Here is a 21,360-nt window from a genome sequence, read left to right as displayed (position 1 = left end):
TACCGCTTACAGTTATAGCTGGTGTATAAGTGTTGGCTTGATGGGGAACATGCATCCATCCATTTTCTACCGCTTACAGTCATAGGTGATGTATTAGTGTTGGCTTGATGGGGAACATGCATCCATCCATCCATTTCCTACCGCTTACAGTCATAGGAGGTGTATTAGTGTTGGCTTGATGGGGAACATGCATCCATCCATTTTCTACCGCTTACAGTAATAGGAGGTGTATTAGTGTTGGCTTGATATGGAACATGCATCCATCCATTTTCTACCGCTTACAGTCATAGGAGGTGTATTAGTGTTGGCTTGATGGGGAACATGCATCCATCCATTTTCTACCGCTTACAGTCATAGGAGGTGTATTAGTGTTGGCTTGATATGGAACATGCATCCATCCATTTTCTACCGCTTACAGTCATAGGTGATGTATTAGTGTTGGCTTGATGGGGAACATGCATCCATCCATCCATTTCCTACCGCTTACAGTCATAGGAGGTGTATTAGTGTTGGCTTGATGGGGAACATGCATCCATCCATTTTCTACCGCTTACAGTAATAGGAGGTGTATTAGTGTTGGCTTGATATGGAACATGCATCCATCCATTTTCTACCGCTTACAGTCATAGGAGGTGTATTAGTGTTGGCTTGATGGGGAACATGCATCCATCCATCCATTTCCTACCGCTTACAGTCATAGGAGGTGTATTAGTGTTGGCTTGATGGGGAACATGCATCCATCCATTTTCTACCGCTTACAGTAATAGGAGGTGTATTAGTGTTGGCTTGATATGGAACATGCATCCATCCATTTTCTACCGCTTACAGTTATAGCTGGTGTATAAGTGTTGGCTTGATGGGGAACATGCATCCATCCATCCATTTTCTACCGCTTACAGTCATAGGAGGTGTATTAGTGTTGGCTTGATATGGAACATGCATCCATCCATTTTCTACCGCTTACAGTCATAGGAGGTGTATTAGTGTTGGCTTGATATGGAACATGCATCCATCCATCCATTTTCTACCGCTTACAGTCATAGGAGGTGTATTAGTGTTGGCTTGATATGGAACATGCATCCATCCATTTTCTACCGCTTACAGTTATAGCTGGTGTATAAGTGTTGGCTTGATGGGGAACATGCATCCATCCATCCATTTTCTACCGCTTACAGTCATAGGAGGTGTATTAGTGTTGGCTTGATATGGAACATGCATCCATCCATTTTCTACCGCTTACAGTCATAGGAGGTGTATTAGTGTTGGCTTGATATGGAACATGCATCCGTCCATCCATTTTTTACCGCTTACAGTTATAGCAGGTGTATAAGTGTTGGCTTGGTGGGGAACATGCATCCATCCATCCATTTTCTACCACTTACAGTCATAGGTGGTGTATTAGTGTTGGCTTGATGGGGAACAGGCATCCATCCATTTTCTACCGCTTACAGTCATAGGAGGTGTATTAGTGTTGGCTTGATGGGGAACATGCATCCATCCATTTTCTACCGCTTACAGTCATAGGAGGTGTATTAGTGTTGGCTTGATGGGGAACATGCATCCGTCCATCCATTTCCTACCGCTTACAGTCATAGCTGTTTTATTAGTGTTAGCTTGATGGGGAACATCCATCCATTTTCTACCACTTACAGTCATAGCTGGTGTATTAGTGTTGGCTTGATGGGGAACATGCATCCATCCATTTTCTACCGCTTACATTCATAGGAGGTGTATTAGTGTTGGCTTGATGGGGAACATGCATCCGTCCATCCATTTCCTACCGCTTACAGTCATAGGAGGTGTATTAGTGTTGGCTTGATGGGGAACATGCATCCGTCCATCCATTTCCTACCGCTTACAGTCATAGCTGTTTTATTAGTGTTAGCTTGATGGGGAACATCCATCCATTTTCTACCACTTACAGTCATAGCTGGTGTATTAGTGTTGGCTTGATGGGGAACATGCATCCATCCATTTTCTACCGCTTACAGTCATAGGAGGTGTATTAGTGTTGGCTTGATGGGGAACATGCATCCGTCCATCCATTTCCTACCGCTTACAGTCATAGCTGTTTTATTAGTGTTAGCTTGATGGGGAACATCCATCCATTTTCTACCACTTACAGTCATAGCTGGTGTATTAGTGTTGGCTTGGTATGGAACATGCATCCATCCATTTTCTACTGCTTACAGTTATAGCTGGTGTATAAGTGTTGGCTTGGTGGGGAACATCCTTCCATTTTCTACCGCTTACAGTCATAGTTGGTGTATTAGTGTTGGCTTGATGGGGAACATGCATCCATCCATCCATTTTCTACCACTTACAGTCATAGGAGGTGTATTAGTGTTGGCTTGATGGGGAACATGCATCCATCCATTTTCTACCGCTTACAGTCATAGGAGGTGTATTAGTGTTGGCTTGATGGGGAACATGCATCCATCCATTTTCTACCGCTTACAGTCATAGGAGGTGTATTAGTGTTGGCTTGATATGGAACATGCATCCATCCATTTTCTACCGCTTACAGTTATAGCTGGTGTATAAGTGTTGGCTTGATGGGGAACATGCATCCATCCATTTTCTACCGCTTACAGTCATAGGTGGTGTATTAGTGTTGGCTTGATGGGGAACATGCATCCATCCATTTTCTACCGCTTACAGTCATAGGAGGTGTATTAGTGTTGGCTTGATATGGAACATGCATCCATCCATTTTCTACCGCTTAGAGTCATAGGAGGTGTATTAGTATTGGCTTGATGGGGAACATGCATCCATCCATTTTCTACCGCTTACAGTCATAGGAGGTGTATTAGTGTTGGCTTGATATGGAACATGCATCCATCCATTTTCTACCGCTTACAGTCATAGGAGGTGTATTAGTGTTGGCTTGATATGGAACATGCATCCATCCATTTTCTACCGCTTACAGTCATAGGAGGTGTATTAGTGTTGGCTTGATGGGGAACATGCATCCATCCATTTTCTACCGCTTACAGTCATAGGAGGTGTATTAGTGTTGGCTTGATATGGAACATGCATCCATCCATTTTCTACCGCTTACAGTTATAGGAGGTGTATTAGTGTTGGCTTGATATGGAACATGCATCCATCCATTTTCTACCGCTTACAGTTATAGCTGGTGTATAAGTGTTGGCTTGATGGGGAACATGCATCCATCCATTTTCTACCGCTTACAGTCATAGGTGATGTATTAGTGTTGGCTTGATGGGGAACATGCATCCATCCATCCATTTCCTACCGCTTACAGTCATAGGAGGTGTATTAGTGTTGGCTTGATGGGGAACATGCATCCATCCATTTTCTACCGCTTACAGTAATAGGAGGTGTATTAGTGTTGGCTTGATATGGAACATGCATCCATCCATTTTCTACCGCTTACAGTCATAGGAGGTGTATTAGTGTTGGCTTGATATGGAACATGCATCCATCCATTTTCTACCGCTTACAGTTATAGCTGGTGTATAAGTGTTGGCTTGATGGGGAACATGCATCCATCCATCCATTTTCTACCGCTTACAGTCATAGGAGGTGTATTAGTGTTGGCTTGATATGGAACATGCATCCATCCATTTTCTACCGCTTACAGTCATAGGAGGTGTATTAGTGTTGGCTTGATATGGAACATGCATCCATCCATCCATTTTCTACCGCTTACAGTCATAGGAGGTGTATTAGTGTTGGCTTGATATGGAACATGCATCCATCCATTTTCTACCGCTTACAGTTATAGCTGGTGTATAAGTGTTGGCTTGATGGGGAACATGCATCCATCCATCCATTTTCTACCGCTTACAGTCATAGGAGGTGTATTAGTGTTGGCTTGATATGGAACATGCATCCATCCATTTTCTACCGCTTACAGTTATAGCTGGTGTATAAGTGTTGGCTTGATGGGGAACATGCATCCATCCATTTTTTACCGCTTACAGTTATAGCAGGTGTATTAGTGTTGGCTTGGTGGGGAACATGCATCCATCCATCCATTTTCTACCACTTACAGTCATAGGTGGTGTATTAGTGTTGGCTTGATGGGGAACAGGCATCCATCCATTTTCTACCGCTTACAGTCATAGGAGGTGTATTAGTGTTGGCTTGATGGGGAACATGCATCCATCCATTTTCTACCGCTTACAGTCATAGGAGGTGTATTAGTGTTGGCTTGATGGGGAACATGCATCCGTCCATCCATTTCCTACCGCTTACAGTCATAGCTGTTTTATTAGTGTTAGCTTGATGGGGAACATCCATCCATTTTCTACCACTTACAGTCATAGCTGGTGTATTAGTGTTGGCTTGATGGGGAACATGCATCCATCCATTTTCTACCGCTTACAGTCATAGGAGGTGTATTAGTGTTGGCTTGATGGGGAACATGCATCCGTCCATCCATTTCCTACCGCTTACAGTCATAGGAGGTGTATTAGTGTTGGCTTGATGGGGAACATGCATCCGTCCATCCATTTCCTACCGCTTACAGTCATAGCTGTTTTATTAGTGTTAGCTTGATGGGGAACATCCATCCATTTTCTACCACTTACAGTCATAGCTGGTGTATTAGTGTTGGCTTGATGGGGAACATGCATCCATCCATTTTCTACCGCTTACAGTCATAGGAGGTGTATTAGTGTTGGCTTGATGGGGAACATGCATCCGTCCATCCATTTCCTACCGCTTACAGTCATAGCTGTTTTATTAGTGTTAGCTTGATGGGGAACATCCATCCATTTTCTACCACTTACAGTCATAGCTGGTGTATTAGTGTTGGCTTGGTATGGAACATGCATCCATCCATTTTCTACTGCTTACAGTTATAGCTGGTGTATAAGTGTTGGCTTGGTGGGGAACATCCTTCCATTTTCTACCGCTTACAGTCATAGTTGGTGTATTAGTGTTGGCTTGATGGGGAACATGCATCCATCCATCCATTTTCTACCACTTACAGTCATAGGAGGTGTATTAGTGTTGGCTTGATGGGGAACATGCATCCATCCATTTTCTACCGCTTACAGTCATAGGAGGTGTATTAGTGTTGGCTTGATGGGGAACATGCATCCATCCAATTTCTACCGCTTACAGTCATAGCTGGTGTATTAGTGTTGGCTTGATGGGGAACATGCATCCATCCATTTCCTACCACTTACAGTCATAGGTGGTGTATTAGTGTTGGCTTGATGGGGAACATGCATCCATCCATTTTCTACCGCTTACAGTCATAGGTGGTGTATAAGTGTTGGCTTGATGGGGAACATGCATCCATCCATTTGCTACCGCTTACAGTCATAGCTGGTTTATTAGTGTTGGCTTGGAGGGGAACATGCATCCATCCATTTTCTACCGCTTACAGTCATAGCTGGTTTATTAGTGTTGGCTTGATGGGGAACATGCATCCATCCATTTTTCTACCGCTTACAGTCATAGGTGATGTATTAGTGTTAGCTTGATGGGGAACATGCATCCATCCATTTTTCTACCGCTTACAGTCATAGGTGATGTATTAGTGTTAGCTTGATGGGGAACATGCATCCATCCATTTTCTACCGCTTACAGTCATAGGTGGTGTATTAGTGTTGGCTTGATGGGGAACATGCATCCATCCATTTTCTACCGCTTACAGTCATAGGTGATGTATTAGTGTTGGCTTGGAGGGGAACATGCATCCATCCATTTTCTACCTCTTACAGTCATAGCTGGTTTATTAGTGTTGGCTTGATGGGGAACATGCATCCATCCATTTCCTACCGCTTACAGTCATAGGTGATGTATTAGTGTTAGCTTGATGGGGAACATGCATCCATCCATTTTCTACTGCTTACAGTCATAGGAGGTGTATTAGTGTTGGCTTGATGGGGAACATGCATCCATCCATTTTCTACCGCTTACAGTCATAGGTGGTGTATTAGTGTTGGCTTGATGGGGAACATGCATCCATCCATTTTCTACCGCTTACAGTCATAGGTGGTGTATTAGTGTTGGCTTGATGGGGAACATGCATCCATCCATTTTCTACCGCTTACAGCAGGGGTGTCTAAACTTCTTCCACAGAGGGCCGCACACGGAAACATTTAAGCATGCATTTTGATATTTTTCATTTTCAAACCATAACAAAATATATGGATTTTTTTTTTTAATCCTTAGGGCTCCTGGGGAGCATAGAGGGTCTCAGTCACTAAAGTGTTAAAAATAAGTCAAATTATTATTATTTATTTAATGCGTACAGTAAATTTTCTATTTGAGGTTGATATAAAGTAAAACAAATAAGGTTTTATGCCTTTTCTGTCAAAGACAACTTGGTTTTTTATAGTAAAACTGAAATCTGCATTATTTAGATGGATAGTACTTTATTGATTCCTTCAGGAGAGTTCCTTTATTTAGCAATTAAAGGCCTACTGAAATGAGATGTTCTTATTCAAACGGGGATAGCAGGTCCATTCTATGTGTCATACTTCATCATTTCGTGATATTGCCATATTTTTGCTGAAAGGATTTAGTAGAGAACATCCACGATAAAGTTTGCAACTTTTGGTCGCTAATAAAAAAGCCTTGCGTGTACCGAAAGTAGCAGACGAGTGCGATAGAAACAGATGGATGGATTAAAATGCATGAGAATGTTTTATATTTTGAACGTTAATTTTAACACTGTGATTACCAGCGGAATTATTAATTACTTATCGTGTTAAGCAACGTCAACAAAGATTTATCTGAGAGCCAGATGCGGTCATCAAAAGAGCCACATCTGGCCCGAGAGCCAGAGGTTCCCTACCCCTGATATAGAGAACAATTCTGGTCCAAGTATTGATCCCTGAGGTACTGGCTTAATTAATATTTTTGCTTTGATTGACTGTTAATTGGGTGCCTTGGAGTTAAGTGTGGAGTGTTGCTCTGTTTGAGGAACTTTTTTTCAAAGTGAGGAATTGGAAATTTCCACTTTGGTAAATAGCTAGCGCAGCATCAATCCCAGCTAAAGTAAACAAGAGTCTTTGCAGGAGTTGACATGAATGTCAGAAACAAGAGAGGCTGCTGCTGTGTTTTGCAAACCAGTAATTGTAGTCTCCAAATAATGTGTTGTTGTTGTTGTTGTCTAGAGCTGGGCAGAGTAACCGTGTAATACTCTTCCATATCAGTAGGTGGCAGCCGGTAACTAATTGTTTTGTAGATGTCGTAAACAGTGGGAGGCAGTGTGCAGGTAAAAAGGTGTCAATGCTTAAACCAAATATAAACAAAAGGTGAGTGCCCTTAAGAAAATGCATTGAAGCTTAGGGAAGGCTATTCAGAACTAGACTAAAAGTGAACTGACTACAAACTTAACAAAAACAGAATGCTGGACGACAGCAAAGACTTACTGTGGAGCAAAGATGGCGTCCACAATGTACATCCCAACATGACGTGACAATCAACAATGTCCCCACAAAGAAGGATAAAAACAACAGAAATATTCTTGATTGCTAAAACAAAGTAGTTGCGGGAAATATCGCTCATAGAAAGACATGAAACTGCTACAGGAAAATACAAAAGAGAAAAAGCCACCAAAATAGGAGCGCAAGACAATAACTAAAACACTACACACAGGAAAACAGCAAAAAAGTAAACATAAGTCAGGGTGTGATGTGACAGGTGGTGACAGTACTCCTACTTTGAGACAAGAGCTATAGTGATGCATGCTTGGTTGTGGTTTAAAGTCATACCAGACAATTGCGACAAAAACTTTTTACTATCAAGTGAGTTTTGTTTTTAAATGATTTTTGCTGGTGGTATGCCTCTGGATTTTTTCGTGTCTTGTCTCAAAAAAGGTTGAAAAACACTGATCTATGGCCCCCGGGATAATATTTGATTAGTATTACAACCGGCCCGCAGGCCACAGCCACCTGCAGCTGTTTGCTACGCATCAATACTCAGTCAGTGTCGGCGCTAGGAATTTTCAAAATGGGGTCCCAGGGACCCCATCATGTCTTTAAAAATGGGACAATGTTGATTTTTAGCTAGGGTGTAAGACCGGATGTTTTTGGGCATTATCAATGCTAAAAGCAATTGGGAGGCTTGTAACTCAAATTCTGGTTTCAAATTTAAAACATACCAATTAGGCCAGAAATAGCTCATCTCAAAACACTCCTAAATTGGGGCACTTGTAAGTCAAGTTTCAGATACAAGCAATATGGGATAGGCTCTAGCTTACCGTCATCCTAATTACGAATAATTTTGCCCCCAAAAATATAAGTTTTATTATAAAATATTCCACTGAGACTGCTTGTTTCAAAACATATCTTCAGATCATTCCACTTCCCTGGGAAAAGGAGTCATCTACAGCATGTAGGTTAAACAAATGCTGAGTAGTAAGTCCGATGGAGGATCCACAGGTTCATTGATACTGTTGATGCTCATTGTCTACTAAGGCTAAAGGTTTTTTTTAATTATCCAGACATGCTCCTGGGACCAGGCTCTCATCAGGGAAAGTGTGCTTTTGTCAGATAGTTGGCTGATGGGCACACATGGACCCAGCTGCTCATCACATTAAGAAGAAGCTCCATAGTAAAGCCTACACTAGGGCTGGGTGATATATGGAATATACTCCATATATCGCGGCTTTGTTTCTATGCGATATAGAAAATTACTATTGTGATATTGGAGGATATGTTCTCACGCAGTTGCTTTTAGCTGCGGGCATTACACTACAGGCTCTTCTCACTCTTTCTTGTCTCTCCTTCTCACAGAGACATAAAAGAAGCGCACCTTCTTACTTAATCTCATACGTGCAACGTCATATGCCCTCGCTTAGCAGAGAGGTAGCAGCCTGTGATGCTAGTGATGTGTTACCAGTGGTAATACAAGCAAGAGAAGGTGCGAATCTGGTAACAAATGAAGGAAGAATTAATTCCAAGAAAAACAGCAGGGGGTCCATTGTCTGGTGGTGGTTTGACTTCAAGGGGGAAGATGTTGAACAGACAACCGCAATATAATGTTAAAGTACCAATGATTGTCACACACACACACACACACAAGGTGTGGTGAAATTTATCCTCTGCATTTAACCCATCCCCTTGATCCACCCCCTGGGAGGTGAGGGGAGCAGTGAGCAGCAGCGATGCCATGCCCGGGAATCATTTATGGTGATTTAACCCCCAATTCCAACCCTTAATGCTGAGTGCCAAGCAGGGAGGCAATGGGTCCCATTTTTTAATAGTCTTTGGTATGACTCGGCCGGGGTTTGAACGTCCAACCTACTGATCTCAGGGTCGAAGTTCTAACCACTAGGCCCCTGAGTAGGTCAATATGTCAAGTATGCGGCAAAAGCGTTGCTACAAAAAGTGGCATTACTGCTAATTTGTTGCATCTTTTGAGAAGTCATCTGCTAGTAGAGGTGCGTGGATTGCGGACACAACCGCGGATAAACCGCGGGTCGGACGGGTGACATGAGAAAAAAATAGATTTTAAATAGTTTTGGGCCAGTGGCGGTTGAACCAATTGGGAAATATATATATACATAGTTAAATGTTGTTCCACATACGAAAAACGAGCAGCATTCTTTGAAACAGTCAATTGTTCATCAGGCACTGCAGCACAAAACAACACGACACAACAGAAGAAGAACAAAAAAAGAAAGAAGTGGCGCAAGTGAGCGCTCCTTCAGCGCAGCAGGCTACATTTTAGAGGCCAGGCGCTCTCACCTGAATCCTGGCACTGCAGATGCCATTTTATTCCTGCATAGTGCTAACAAAAACAAAAGTAGGTAGACATACGGTCGGATATGTTAAAAGTAGGGCTGGGCAACGATTAAAAATTTTAATCGAAGTTAATCGCACCATTTCTCCGATTAATTGCGATTAACTGCATTGTATACGCAAAGCCCAATAATGAATTCAAAAGTAGTGTGTAGTGCACCTTTATTGGAATATTCTCCCACATGAACAAAAGCGCCAAAACATTTGTTGTGCAAACACAATTTAAATCAGTCCTTGTCAAACAGTAGCAGTTAAATAGCATATTTGATGAAAATCAACTCCAAAAATGTAAATACAAACATTTAAGCTTATTGCCACTGCCAGGGTATTTAAGTTATCCTGTTTGTTATGGAAAATAAATATAATCTACATACAAATCTCTGAGCCACAATCATAACATCTGAACAGGCAATTTCTGAGGTAACAGCAGAAACATTTTTTTTATCAGGGATCTTATGTTTAAAAAACCTATACTATAGGTAGTGGGCTGTTTTAGGGAATTTTTGATCAAATTATCCGTAGTAGCAACATTAATAATGTTGTGTTTATTCTGCGTAGTGCACTTAAAATAATTATGACCATATCTAGGCATTGATATGATGGGAATTTTCCGATTGTTTGCCTGGTGCTTTGATAAACTGAAGGCATCATATACATGGTACTATATTGTGATGTTATGAGCCAGGGAAAAAAAGAACTACCCTACCCAGCATGCAACAGGAGTGACGAGCATGCGCGGTAGCCCGGTATAGGTTGTGTCGCCATGACAGCATCTTGTATGTTGTGATATGCACGCTCTGAAAGTAAACGTTAAGAACTCAGCCAACACTCCTGGTCTGCATTATTCATAAATAGACAGACAACACATATACTCCGCTGCTTCACAGGCCGCTGGATGTAGCCGGCAAAGTATTCCCATGCTAGCTAGCCGGTCTAGCAAGCACGCCTCATTCAGTCCAAAACGGCCCGATCTATCCACATCCAGAATTGTCTGGCGGTCGTAAGTGATCCCGGAGTGACCACGCTGTAAGCCAGCCAGGAAATTTGCAGAATTGTCCGGTATTTTTGCCAAATGTTCCATCTTTACCAAGAGCCCCTCCACACCGGGCGACGCCATCTTGTTAAGAAAAGGCGTTAACAAAATAAAAGCATGTAAACAACATACGCAAATGTGCGATAAAATAATTGTCGGCGTTAATAGATTGATGAGTTAATGCGTAATTAACGCATTAATTTGCCCACCCCTAGTTAAAAGAATTAGTCTATACCAAATAAGCCCATCTCTAACCTATATTGAGTTCGGTCAGCTGAATAATTTTGATGGTTACGTGTTGTTTGGGCGCATTACAATGCAAAGGAATTAAGGCAATTGTGTTTATTGTTTGTTTTTTTTATTTATTTGAGATATACTACTGTGTGGTAATTATTTGGCCTCGCGTTCCAGTGAAGCACATCTCCGATTGGCTACAATGTCATTAAGACTATTTAGCCTGCTTTGTTTGTCGCGATCGTCTATTTTCATCATAATTCAAGTTTGATGATGAAGTGCAGTCTGATGGGTTTCATTTCCCCCCTTCAGCTATTTGCCTTGGCCAATAAGTTGCAGGTAATTTATTATTATTTATTTAATGTATTTTTGTTTCAATAGGGATGACACATATGTGGTTGTATATTTTGAGTTTGTGCGCGTGATTAACAGCCTAAGGCTTATGAGGCAGATTTTTTATTTATTTATTTCAACTTAAAAACGTATGATCCTATGCCTACAACATAGGCGATGTGTTTATCTTTATTTTCCTGCCTGTCGTTGACAATGGAGATTGTCTGATATTTTTTCATGGCTGCAAATCAATCAATAAAAGTTCATCTTTGTCGCGAAATTGTCCAGTTTCACTGTGCACCCCGCCCTCGTCCCTATTTCAGCGTTATAACGTTAACAAGTTAATATTCATTGAAATAAATTCAGAACATTTTTTTTACCTAACGAAAATATAGGCCTAGTCTTTCTAAAACAATTTTTAACTTCTTAAAAGCATTGTTCTGCTTGCTGCAACTGCGCACACAAAGTGTGAGTTAGGCACTCCTGATCTTGAGGGCGTTGGCAACAATAGTTAACACTTTCTTCATGGAAATTACAATAATATTATAATAATGATAAATAATATTTTCATGCATTAATATCTCTTAGCCACTAATGCATGGCCAAGAGATATTAATGCGTGGCACGCATTGAATGTCTCTGCTGCATTGGTTTAGTCTCCTTTCTTTAACAGGCAAAAGCTTTCTAACTTCACTAATTAATGCCTTGCATCGTTTATATTAGATATATAACAACGGGCGGGTGTGGTTTTAATAAAATGTTGGTTCGGGTGGATGACGACCATTGTGATACTGTTGCAGATGAAATAATTGCCTATCCTACCTGCTAGAGAATGAGTGCTTGAAACTCCGCATGTCAACATCTCCATTCGGTGCCACACCAACAAAATGCCCAAACAACCATTTCCACATCAACACCGTATGAAAAAAATAGTCAACAACAGAAGGAGATAACGTCTGCAAGAACCTACCACATAGTGAAGGACATACACTATTTGATTTCCTATTATGCAGCTCATTTTTATTTGACACTTATTGAAATATTTTGTGTGACATCGAGTGTTGTTTTGATATGTCATCTTAGTGACATCATGCACAAAAGTGCACTCATAGCTTGTTTTAAAATGTCTCTGACAATCTTGCGCTTTCTGTTTTGGAAATGACATGAATGTTTGTGCCACTGCTTAATAACTGTTTCATAAATACACTTTTAGTTGTGATTTCCCTCTCTGCATGAAAGTTTAAAAGTAGCATATATGAATGCAGTATGAAGAAGAATGTTTGAATGTAGACACATAGAATCATCATACTGCTGTCATTATATGCATCAAGTGTTCATTCAAGGCAAGATATGGAGATATATATGCTGTATCGTGGCATGGCCTAAAAATATGCAGGTATTAATAGAAGGCCATATCGCCCAGCCCCAGCCTACATCATGGGTGTCAAACTCTGGCCCCCAGGCCAAATATGGCCCGCCGTGTAATTTAATTTGGCCCTTGAGTCAATATCAATTTAGCATTAGAGCTGGCCCGCCGGTGTTATACAGCGTCGGTGCCGCTGTAACACTGCATTCACCGCTGATACTCATACTTGCCAACCCTCCTAATTTTCCCAGTAGACTCCCGAAGTTCAGTGCCCCTCCCAAAAATCTCCTGGGGCAACCATTCTCCCGAATTTCTACCAATTTCCACCTGGACAACTATATTGGGGGCGTGTATTTAAGGCACTGCCTTTAGCGTTCTCTACAACCTGTCGTCACGTCCGCTTTTCCTCCATACTAACAGCGTGTCACATAATATTTGTGGCTTTTACACACACACACACACACAAGTGAATGCAAGGCATACTTGGTCAACAGCCATAGAGGTCACACTGAGGGTGGCCGTATAAACAACTTTAGCACTGTTACAAATATGTGCCACACTGTGAACCCACACCAAACAAGACTGACAAACACATTTCGGGTGAACATCCACACTGTAACAACATAAACACAACAGAACAAATACCCAGAACCCCTTGCAGCACTAACTCTTCCGGGAAACTTCCAGCAAACTGACCAATAATTAACATTTTATTCATGCATTTTCTCTTGCTACTTCAAGGCTTGAATGTTTGGTTCATTCACTATTATTTTATTTTCAAATGTATTATTAGCCTGTTGATATTTACCTCAGAAGATTGCAAATAGAAAAAAAGACATAACATTTTTATTTACATTTTATTTGATATGCCATTGATATTTTTTTAATTATTTATTATTTGAAACTGGATTTTGCATGTTACTAAAGTTATATAAGCCTTGTTTATTCAATATTTAATGCAAAACTTGTTTGGGTCCCTGTTAAAAGGTTCATTTGTTCAACCTTGGCCCGCAGCTTTGTTCCGTTTAAAATTTTGGCCCACTCTGTATTTGAGTTTGACACCCCTGCTCTACATGTTCTCATAATGGGCATTGGGGCAACTCATATCTTTAAAATGTCCACTTGAGCCAAGAGCTAGCATCTGTCCTCATGACTGGGAAGCATGCAACATGACTTCAAATGTCACTGTGGTGAGGTCAGCGACTTCACATCGGAGTCTGTAGTCCGAGCCTGAATGCAAGTGTTTGCTCAGAAAAGACAAGAAGCATAAATGAGGCACTTCTCCTCTGCTGGGCCGACACAACCAGCTGACTGTCTTTGAAATATTGTATCTGTATTCTCACTCAAACGTCCTCTTGTAACCTGGAACATGGCACTTGGTTTAAACTCATTAAAAGGCGTGTGTGTTTTACAGGGTCAGGGAGAGGCATCCGCACGAGGGACAACCATGACGGGCGACTGTCTAAACTGCATCAAGTACCTCATGTTACTCTTCAACTCCATCATGGCTGTAAGTATTTCATGTAGTCTTATTATTATTGCCTGCAATCTTTTAATGCGATGTACAGTACAGGCCAAAAGTTTGGACACACCTTTTCCTAATGCTTAATGCAATGTGTTATTTTCATGACTATTTACATTGTCGATCAGGGGTCGGGAACCTTTTTGGCTGAGAGAGCCATGAAAGCCAAATATTTCAAAATGTATTTCCGTGAGAGCCATATCATATTTTTTAACACTGCGTACAACTAAATGCGTGCATTTTTAATTAACACAAACATTTTTAGAGTATAATAAGTCTTTTTAATAACATTGTTATTCCGAAGCTAACCAATAATAAATAAATTGTCATGTCTGTTGATCATGTTTTTGTTTGGCCATGTGCTTGTTTGTCCTTTGGACTTAAGTTTCTGTTTTTTTCCACTCCCTTGTCTGGTTTCCTTGGTTACTCATTTTGTCCACCTGTCTCTGGTGGACAAAATGCCCGCTCACCTGCTTCCCGAGCACTAATCAGAGGCAGTGTTTAAGCTCGTCTTTGCCAGTCAGTCGCCCTGTGCTGACTTGTTTCATGCCTTGCCATAGTTTCGTGCTTCATGCCATGCCAAGTAAGTTTTGTTTGATTTATGTTCTTAGTCTGTTTATGCTTTAGCTTTGTTTTTTAGCCAAAGTTGTGCCTCCACTGTGAGCGATTTTTGTTTGTATATTTTTTTAGTTAAAATTAAATCATGTTTTTACCTAAATGCAATGTCCCGAGTAGTCCGTCTGCCTTCCTGGGAGAACGACCTCGCAGAAAGCTGCAACCCCCCGGTCATCGTGACATAAAATACTTTGTACCATTAATGCGACTTCTTGAACAGGTGCGGTAGAAAACGGATGGATGGATTTAAATGCATGAGAATTTTTTGTATTTTGCACGTTATTTTTAGCGCTGTGATTACCAGCGAAATTATTCATGACTTATCGTGTTAAGCAATGTCAGCTAAGATTTATCTGAGAGCCAGATGCAGTCATCAAAAGAGCCACATCTGGCTCTAGAGCCATAGGTTCCGAACCCCTGGTGTAGATTGTCACATCAAAACTATGATTGAACACATGTGGACTTATGTACTTAACTAAAAAGGTGAAATAACTGAAAACATGTTTTATATTGTAGTTTCTTCAAAATAGCCACCCTTTTGCTCTTGATTACTGCTTTGCAAGGTCTTGGCATTCCCTCCATGAGCTTCAAGAGGTGAAATGGTTTTCACTTCACAGGTGTCATAGTTATGATGCCTTCAGTGGTGACAATCTACAATGTAAATAGTTATGAAAATAAAGGAAATGCATTGAATGAGGAGAAGGTGTGTCCAAACTTTCGGCCTGTACTGTATACGGCAGCCTCCTACGATAATAATATCACAGTGTATTATGTGGTATATAATAGAACCAAAACAAAATATAAAAGCTGTTTAGAAATGGTTTAAAATGTTAAAAGTCCTTATACTGTTACTAACATTTTCTAGATCATTGTATGATTCAATTGTTGATCACGATTATAATCAGACAAAAACACGGGTGGCTGTGTAATAATATTATTAATATTTTTAATTATTTAAAACTATTGGCTAAATCCTTCTTGTGTCCAAGGAGTTATTTCCTGATGTTGTGCACGATGACAACAACGACAAGATTTTTTATCATCACAAATATCGATGTCATCACATAATGATCGCGACCCGATTCCGGATAAGCGGTTGAAGATGGATGGATGGACTCTTTAAATCCACCAAATCAGTCTCAATATCCTATTATTCAAATTTGATTAAAGGGTTGCACCAAATCAGTCTCAATATCCTATTATTCAAATTTGATTAAAGGGTTGCATCTTGGGGCTTCACGGTGGCAGAAGGGTTAGTGCGTCTGCCTCACAATACAAAGGTCCTGCAGTCCTGGGTTCAATCCCAGGCTCGGGATCTTTCTGTGTGGAGTTTGCATGTTCTCCCCGTGAATGCGTGGGTTCCCTCCGGGTACTCCGGCTTCCTCCCACTTCCAAAGACATGCACCTGGGGATAGGTTGATTGGCAACACTAAATTGGCCCTGGTGTGTGAATGTTGTCTGTCTATCTGTGTTGGCCCTGCGATGAGGTGGCGACTTGTCCAGGGTGTACCCCGCCTTCCGCCCGATTGTAGCTGAGATAGGCGCCAGCGCCCCCCGCGACCCCGAAAGGGAATAAGCGGTAGAAATGGATGGATGGAGGGTTGCATCTTGAAGATGCAACCTCTGTATCATAAATACAGAGGTCAAATCAAAATGATGCGACTAATGTGAATTCCTCAGCCATAAGGGGTGTGCAAGGTCGCAATAAATGTTGCTTATAATGCTTTTTAAAAATGTTTAAAGAAAATAATGTTTTTTTTATAAAGCTATCAATCTCCCTAGATCATGGGTGTCAAACTCTCCCAAAAATTTGGCCTGCCGTGTAATTTAATTTGGCCCTTGAGGTAATATCAAATTAAGATTAGAGCTGGCCCCCTGGTATTATACAGCGGCGATGCCTCTGTAACACTGCATTCACCGCAGATACTCATACTTGCCAACCCTCACGAATTTCCCGGGAGACTCCCAAAGTTCAGTGCCCCTCCCGAAAATCTCCCGGGGCAACCATTCTTCCGAATTTCTCCCGATTTCCACCCAGACAACAATATTGGGGGCGTGCCTTGAAGGCACTGCCTTTAGCGTCCTCTACAGCCTGTCGTCACGTCCGCTTTTCCGACATACAAACAACGTCACATAATATATGCTGCTTTAACACACACAAGTGAATGCAAGGCATACTTGAACAACAGCAATAAGGGTCACATTGAGGGTGGCTGTATAAACAGCTTTAACACTTTTACAAACATGCGCCACACTGTGAACCCACACCAAACAAGAATGTCAAACACATTTCGGGAGAACATCTGCACCGTAGCACAACATAAATGCAACAGAAGAATTACCCCGAATCCCCTGCAGCACCAACTCTTCCGAGACGCTACAATATACACCCCCGCTACCACCAAACCCCGCCCCCCCAATTTTTATTTACATTTTATTTGATATGCCATTGATATTTTTTACTCATTATTATAATTTGAAACTCGATTTTGTATGTGACTATAAAGCTACATAAGCTTTGCTTGTTTAATATTCAATGCAAAACTTGTTTGGGTCCCTATTAAAAGGTTAATTTCTTCAACCTTGGCCCGCGGCTCTGTTCAGTTTTAAATTTTGGCCCACTCTTGTGTTTGAGTTTGACACCCCTGCTCTAGATCATAGGTCATCTACAGCAGTTTTTCAACCTTTTTTGAGCCGTTGAACACTTTTTTTAATTGAATAATCCAAAGGCACACCACCAGCAGAAATCATTGAAAAATGAAACCCGATATTGACATTAAAACGTCGTTGGATATTAATTTAAACACTATACTTGTCTCAAAGTACTGTCACCACCTGTCACACACGCCGTGACTTATTTTCAGTTGTTTGCTGTTTTCATGTGTGTAGTGTCTTGCGCTCTTTTTGGTGGCTTTTCCTGTTTTTGATGGTATTTTCACGTTGCAGTTTCATGTCTTCCTTTGAGCGATATTCCCCGCACCTGCTTTGTTTTAGCAATCAGGACTATTTCAGTTGTTGCTACCCTTTTTTGTGGAGACATTGTTGACTGTCAGGTCATGTACGAATGTGCTTTGGGGATGCCGACTCAGCAAGGGATGTCTCGATCCAGGTTTTTGCACTTCCGATCCAATACCGATATTGATTTTGCACTTCCGATACTGGCCTATCCGAGCATGTATTAAAGTTAAAGTTATTTAGCCTACTTAGTTGTCAGATTCATGTTGAAAAGGGTTTTAGTACTCTTGATAACAACTAGCCAGCTGAATTATGTGAGTTTGAATAATACACAATAGTTGGTATTCAAGGATAAAGACAAAATAGACAAAATTATACATGACAAACAGAAATGGCATCATTAAACAGTACAAAAGTGAACAGTATAAAGTGCAAATAATGCTGTAAACATTATTAAAAAAAGCAAAACACACAAACAACCTGAGTGGGATAATATGTCTATAACTCAGCCTCAATACTTGCTCTTGAACAAGTGTAAACTCCTTTCAATTGTTTTCCCCAGTCAGGGGGGGGCAAACAATTGAAGTCCAAGCATAATGGAGAGATTCTTTCTAACAAAGACGAGCACTTGAAGATGCTCAGGTGTCAGCCTGCTCCTGTGTTCATCTATGATGAGTGCTAAAAAGCCTCTCACTCGCAAGAGTCATTAAAATGTCTTACAACTTTACCACCACACTTGACTTTATTGTGGCATGTTTTGCACTCCACCTCTTCATCTTTTTCGTTTTGTAGGGTAAAATAATCCCACACAGCTGACATTTTTACCGTAACTTTTAATTCACACGGCTGTTTGAAGGTGTGCTGGAAAATGCGGAACAGCGCGTAGGGAGCAGCAGAAGAGTGGAATGTATTATTTAAATTGGTGCGTTGGAAAATACGGACCAGATTTTTTTTAAAACTGGATCTAGATCGGCATTTTCCCATGCCTTGCTGATACGCATTTTTTGGCGAATCTCAGCGGCCAATCCTAACCAAATATCGGATTGTGACAACCCTAGTCTCAGCTCCACCCCCTCTTAAAGCTTTGCTGTCGTTCACAATTCTGTTTTTCTCCACTTTGTAGCCAGTTCAGTTGTAGTTTCGTTCTGCATAACCTTCCCTAAGCTTCATTGACTTTTTTTAGGGGCACTCCCCTTTTGTTTATTTTTAATTTAAGCATTAGATATCTTTTTACCTGCACACTGCCTCCCGCTGTCTTAAATCCTGTACCCCTAGTCTTTTGTGAAGTTGGTGTCGATGGAATGATTTAAGACCCCATGACTGACTAATGAAGCTGCATTTGCATCTCATTAGTCCGGGCCAATCTTAATTCAATTAGGCTGTCCTTTTGATTAGATTTGAGTGTGCTCACGCACGTTTGAGTCTGCCATGTAGAGTTTGTGACTGGCACCTGGGTTTATCAGTCTTTATCAGACAATGGAGGGTAATCTTGTTACTGAGAGTCTGTAGAAGAGGGGGATGGTCAGCTTAAAGAGGTTGTTATCCATCGCCATTCTTTTAGCCAAATGAAAGCGCTCCGCATCGCCGATCAGATGTGCTTGTTGAACAGTTGCAGCGATAATGCAAACAGTCAAGCATAAATTGGTAAAAACTAATCAATACACACAGGTGTAAGAGGAAGTAAACCCACAACCCTCGTTTTGATTTTATCACATGGTTAAACCGTTACAAATTTAAAAAGTAAACAATCAAATAATAATGTGGCTCTTAAAGAGCCTGACCCCAGTTGAAGCGCTAGCTGTCCAAAGTCAGGGCCCAGGGTGGACCACACATCTGTGCATCAGCTGGGGACGTTTCTGTGCTGCTGACCTGTCTCCACTCAAGATGGTCTCCTGCTGGCCCCACTATGGACTAGACTCTCACTATTATGTTGGATCCACTATGGACTGGACTCTCACTATTATGTTAGGTCCACTATGGACTGGACTCTCACTATTATGTTGGATCCACTATGGACTGTCCATCCATCCATTTTCTACCGCTTATTCCCTTTCGGGGTCGCGGGGGGCGCTGGCGCCTATCTCAGCTACAATCGGGCGGAAGGCAGGGTACACCCTGGACAAGTCGCCACCTCATCGCAGGGCCAACACAGATAGACAGACAACATTCACACTCACATTCACACACTAGGGCCAATTTAGTGTTGCCAATCAACCTATCCCCAGGTGCATGTCTTTGGAAGTGGGAGGAAGCCGGAGTACCCGGAGGGAACCCACGCATTCACGGGGAGAACATGCAAACTCCACACAGAAAGATCCCGAGCCTGGATTTGAACCCAGGACTGCAGGAACTTCGTATTGTGAGGCAGACGCACTAACCCCTCTGCCACCGTGAAGCCCCACTATGGACTGGACTCTCACTATTATGTTAGATCCACTATGGACTGGACTCTCACTATTATGTTAGATCCACTATGGACTGGACTCTCACTATTATGTTAGATCCACTATGGACTGGACTCTCACTATTATGTTAGATCCACTATGGACTGGACTCTCACTATTATGTTAGATCCACTATGGACTGGACTCTCACTATTATGTTAGATCCATTGTGGACTGGACTCTCACAATATTATGTTAGATCCACTATGGACTGGACTCGCATTATTATGTTAGATCCACTATGGACTGGACTCTCACACTATTATGTTAGATCCACTATGGACTGGACTCTCACTATTATGTTGGATCCACAATGGACTGGACTCGCATTATTATGTTAGATCCACTATGGACTGGACTCTCACTATTATGTTAGATCCACTATGGACTGGACTCTCACACTATTATGTTAGATCCACTATGGACTGGACTCTCACTATTATGTTAGATCCACTATGGACTGGACTCTCACTATTATGTTAGATCCACAATGGACTGGACTTGCATTATTATGTTATATCCACTATGGACTGGACTCTCACTATTATGTTAGATCCACAATGGACTGGACTCACATTATTATGTTAGATCCACTATGGACTGGACTCTCACTATTATGTTAGATCCACTATGGACTGGACTCTCACACTATTATGTTAGATCCACTATGGACTGGACTCTCACTATTATGTTAGATCCACAATGGACTGGACTCACACTATTATGTTAGATCTACTCTACGTCCATTGCACTGGTCACCCGGGGGGGGGGGTCCCCTACATCTGCGGACCCCTCCAAGGTTTCCCATTGTCATCCCATAGGGTTGAGTTTTCTTTTTGTCCTGATGGGGGATCTGAACCGAGGATGTTGTTGTGGCTTGTGCAGCCCTTTGAGACACTTGTGATTTAAGGCTATTTAAGTAAACATTGTTTGACTGATGGATATATATATATATATATATATATATATATATATATATATATATATATATGCCCACACATCAATTTTCTACAGCTTATTCCCTTTTGGGGTCGCGGGGCGCGCTGGTGCCTATGTCAGCTACAATCAGGCGGAAGGCAGGGTACACCCTGGACAAGTCGCCACCTCATCGCAGGGCCAACACA

General features: G+C 41.5%; 1 protein-coding gene across 5 annotated transcripts in view; it reads left to right on the top strand.

Moving 5' to 3' along the window:
• The window catches only part of LOC133562861 (tetraspanin-18B-like), a 231,359-nt gene that overhangs the window by 170,748 nt on the left and 39,251 nt on the right, over positions 1-21,360 (top strand). For all 5 annotated transcript variants that reach the window (XM_061916664.1, XM_061916667.1, XM_061916665.1 and 2 more), the window contains one exon: positions 14,115-14,210. In XM_061916664.1, the coding sequence (XP_061772648.1) occupies positions 14,115-14,210 (96 nt within the window). The remainder of the gene's footprint in view (positions 1-14,114; positions 14,211-21,360) is intronic.

This window comes from Nerophis ophidion, linkage group LG12 (assembly GCF_033978795.1).
Source record: "Nerophis ophidion isolate RoL-2023_Sa linkage group LG12, RoL_Noph_v1.0, whole genome shotgun sequence".
NCBI classification, from domain to species: domain Eukaryota; kingdom Metazoa; phylum Chordata; class Actinopteri; order Syngnathiformes; family Syngnathidae; genus Nerophis; species Nerophis ophidion.
This window is presented reverse-complemented; position numbering and strand designations above follow the sequence as displayed.